Below are 3,490 nucleotides of genomic sequence, written 5' to 3'. Positions count from 1 at the left end.
TGGATTTGGCATTGATGGCACCTTTGCACATATTTGCATCAATCACTTTCCACGGTCATCCAATAATATCTAACTCATAGAATCTCCTTTGCTAGTATAAATTCGTTCATATGGGGTCCATATGTCCCAGCATGTACTTCCTATAGAATTTTGGTGGCTTCGCCGGCATCTATACCTCGAAGCAGACCCAAATCCGGTGTCCATTTGTACAACACTTCTTTGTTCGGGATGAAATCATTTGCCATTCTTCTGATGATCTTCTTTGGTCAACTCGTAACTCTTTCAAGGTATTCATATTTCTCCAAGTCTATTTTGCTGTCACTTTACCATGGCTTGCCATCTGGCTCTGCTTCTTCATGGCAACAATTGGCATGCTCTTCTTTCAAGCTTATCCTTAGTGGGTCAATCTGACTGCTTCCAGGATGTTGGATCATTGACGCTATTGTGGCCAGCGCGTCGGTAAACTCGTTCTGATCTCTTGGAGTGTGTCGGAACTCAATCTTTCGGAATTTCTTGCACAGTCTTTTTGCCAAGTTCACGTATGGCAAGATCTTTTCATTTTTGGTGGCCCATTGGCCTTGTACTTGATGAATTAAGAGGTCAAAATCTCCAACGACTAGCAATTCATTGATGTCCACATCCAGTGCTATTCTGAGGCCTAGAATACAGGCCTCGTAAGCAGCCATGTTATCGGTACAACGGAGCTTGAGCTTCCTAGTCATTGGTTAATGTTGCCCATTTTCTGATACTAGAACTGCTCCTATTCTGGAAATTTTGTAGTGGACTGGTCCATCGAAGAACAATTTCCAGCCTGTGTATGGTTCCACTGCTTCCTCTTCTATGGCCAATACCCGCTCGTCTGGGAAATTAATGCAGAGGGGTTCGAACTCTTCATCCACAGGACTTTTAGCTAGAAGGTCAGCCAAGGCTTGTCCTTTAACGGCTTTTTGGGCTCCTCTTAATGGATCCATCTTGGATACGAGGTAGGTGGTATAGGAAGACAAATAATGTCTCAATTTCTGTGCCACCCAAGTTAAAGTACAACAGGTTTTCTCCACTACCGTATATCTTGTCTCACATGCATTGAACTTTTTTCTCAAGTAGTAGATGACACTTTCTTTTTTCCCTTCTTCATCGTGTTGTCCTAACACGCAACCGAAGGCATTTTCAGCAATCGATAAGTATAGCAACAGCGGGCTCCTCCCGAGCCTTGGTGGTACCAAGACTGGTGGATTGGACAGGTATCTCTTGATAGTATCAAATGCCTCTTGGCACTCTTCTATCCATTTTTTTGGAGCGTCTCTGCTAAAAACTCAAGGATGGGCTCCACAATGATGATGGATTGAGCTATGAATCATCCAATGTAATTTAACCTTCCTAGGAAGCTCATGACTTCTTTCTTGGTTCCGGGGGGAGGTAATTCTTGGATTACTTTGATCTTTGTAGGGTCTAGCTCTATGCCCCTTCAGCTGACTATGAACCCCAGTAATTTTTCAGCCGGTACCCCGAATGCACATTTAGCCGGGGTTTAATTTTAAGTTGAACTTTCAGAGCCTATCAAAGAATTTAATCAAATGAGTAGTATGCTCTGAATTTTCCTTTGACTTGATAATGACATCATCCACATATACTTGAATTTCTCTATGAATCATGTCATGAAAAATGGTAGTCATGGCTCTCATGTAGGTCGGTCCGGTATTTTTTAGGCCGAAGGGCATCATTCTGTAATGGTACACTCCCTATGGAGTGATGAAGGCTATTTTTTTCGTGTCCTCTCTATCCATTAGGATTTGATGGTAACCGGCGAAACAATCCACAAATGACTGTAGCTCGTACTTGGCACAGTTATCTATGAGTATGTGGATATTTGGCAGTGGGAAATTGTCATTTGGACAGGCTTTGTTGAGATCCCGGTAATCCACACGGATCTTTATCTTTCCATCCTTTCTGGGTACCGAAACTATTTTGGCCAACCAGGTGGGGTATAAGGTTACTTCTACTACCCCGGACTTGATTTTCTTTTCTACCTCATTTTTGATGTAGATACTGAGGTCTGGCTTGAATTGTCGGGTTTTCTATTTTATAGGAGCAAAACTCGTGTTGATAGGTAACTTGTGGGATATTATGCTGGTACTTAGCCCTAGCATGTCGGCGTATGACCACGCGAAGGCATCCACGTACTCCTTCAGTAGGTTATCAATTCTTCTTTTAAAGGTGCCTCTAGGTGCGCACTTATCCTTGTCTCTTTGACATTCTCTTCATCACCTAGATTTATGGCTTCTGTTTCGTCCATGCTTGGTTTCCGCTCACTTTCTAACTACTCTACCTCTTTCGCGAGACCCTCGGGTAACATTGTGGTCTCGTCGTATTCCTCATACTCTTCTTCCTCTATGCTGCTCGAATCATTCATTTCGCAACATATCATTACATTTAGGTTTGTCTTCACATTTTTACTACTGAAAAATAAAAGGCAAAGTATGTTAGTATAAAACATGCATGCGTAACTAATAAAAAAAATTATTTTGATTAAACCGAGGCTTTTATTGATTTAGATTAATAAAAGTACAAACTGTGGTCCTACCTTGGATCAATACCAAGCCATTTTCGTTTTTGAAAACATTACGAGGTACATAAAGTGACAAAAAATGAGTAATCGGGCCTCGACCGATTCTCCCTATTTTCAAAATAAATTCATCTTTCTCTACCGAAGAGCCAGTAGCGGGGTAGAGGTCTAATTGGACAGCTGCTCGCCCGGATCTACATCGCTGATGGTAGGCGCTTCTGCATATTCTTCTAAGATGACGGAGCAATCTTCTTCTCAGAATAGCATCCCTATCCCTTCTTCAATGTCAGCATCGCCCGGCATAGGAATTCAGTTAGGAAATGACTGGTATAGGTTGGGAATGGGTTTGCGGAGATCTGCAACCTCTTGCCTCTTCTTGGTAGGTATCTCATCTTCAGTTGGGACATATCCGAGTCCGAAATGAAAATTATCTTGGGGAAGGGGAATTGGCTCAATGGTGTTGCGCAAATTCTTTCCCAAACCTTTCCCGTGTTCGAACCCATTCAAGAGCATAGTTGAAGCGATCATCTTATATACTGTGACATGGGAGTATCGGGGTATTCTATTTTATAGGTGGCCCCCATGAGTTCCATTACATGAAAATCCGTTCCTTTGGGTATCGCTTTGATGACAGGAACAGAATTATCCGAGTAATTGTGCATGCTTACCTATCCATGGATTATCACCTCTTGTTCTCCCCAGATGAATTTCAGAGACTGGTGAAGTGAAAAATGGTACTGCTCCTGCCATATGGATCCATGGCCTCCCTAAGATTAAATTGTAGTGGGCAGGTATTTCCATAACCTGAAATTCGGTAGTGAACTTTGCTGGACCTATTTGAAAGTCTAGGTCAACTGTTCTGGTAGCATCACATCGGCCGATGTCAAATGCTCTTATATTAGTGTGGCTTTGATGAATCTTTCCAAG

The 3,490-nt window shown here is 42.3% G+C and overlaps 1 protein-coding gene across 1 annotated transcript; it reads right to left on the bottom strand.

Annotated features, from left to right (window-relative positions):
- Positions 1–323: 323 nt before the first annotated feature.
- LOC132644084 (uncharacterized) lies at positions 324–722 on the bottom strand. The gene has a single exon (XM_060360638.1). It carries the CDS (start codon positions 720–722, stop codon positions 324–326), a length of 399 nt encoding a protein of 132 aa, XP_060216621.1.
- Between the last annotated feature and the right edge of the window lie 2,768 nt (positions 723–3,490).

Source organism: Lycium barbarum, chromosome 6, assembly GCF_019175385.1.
Source record: "Lycium barbarum isolate Lr01 chromosome 6, ASM1917538v2, whole genome shotgun sequence".
Lineage (NCBI taxonomy): Eukaryota > Viridiplantae > Streptophyta > Magnoliopsida > Solanales > Solanaceae > Lycium > Lycium barbarum.
Note: the sequence above shows the minus strand (reverse complement) of the source record. Positions and strands in the feature narration are given on the sequence as shown.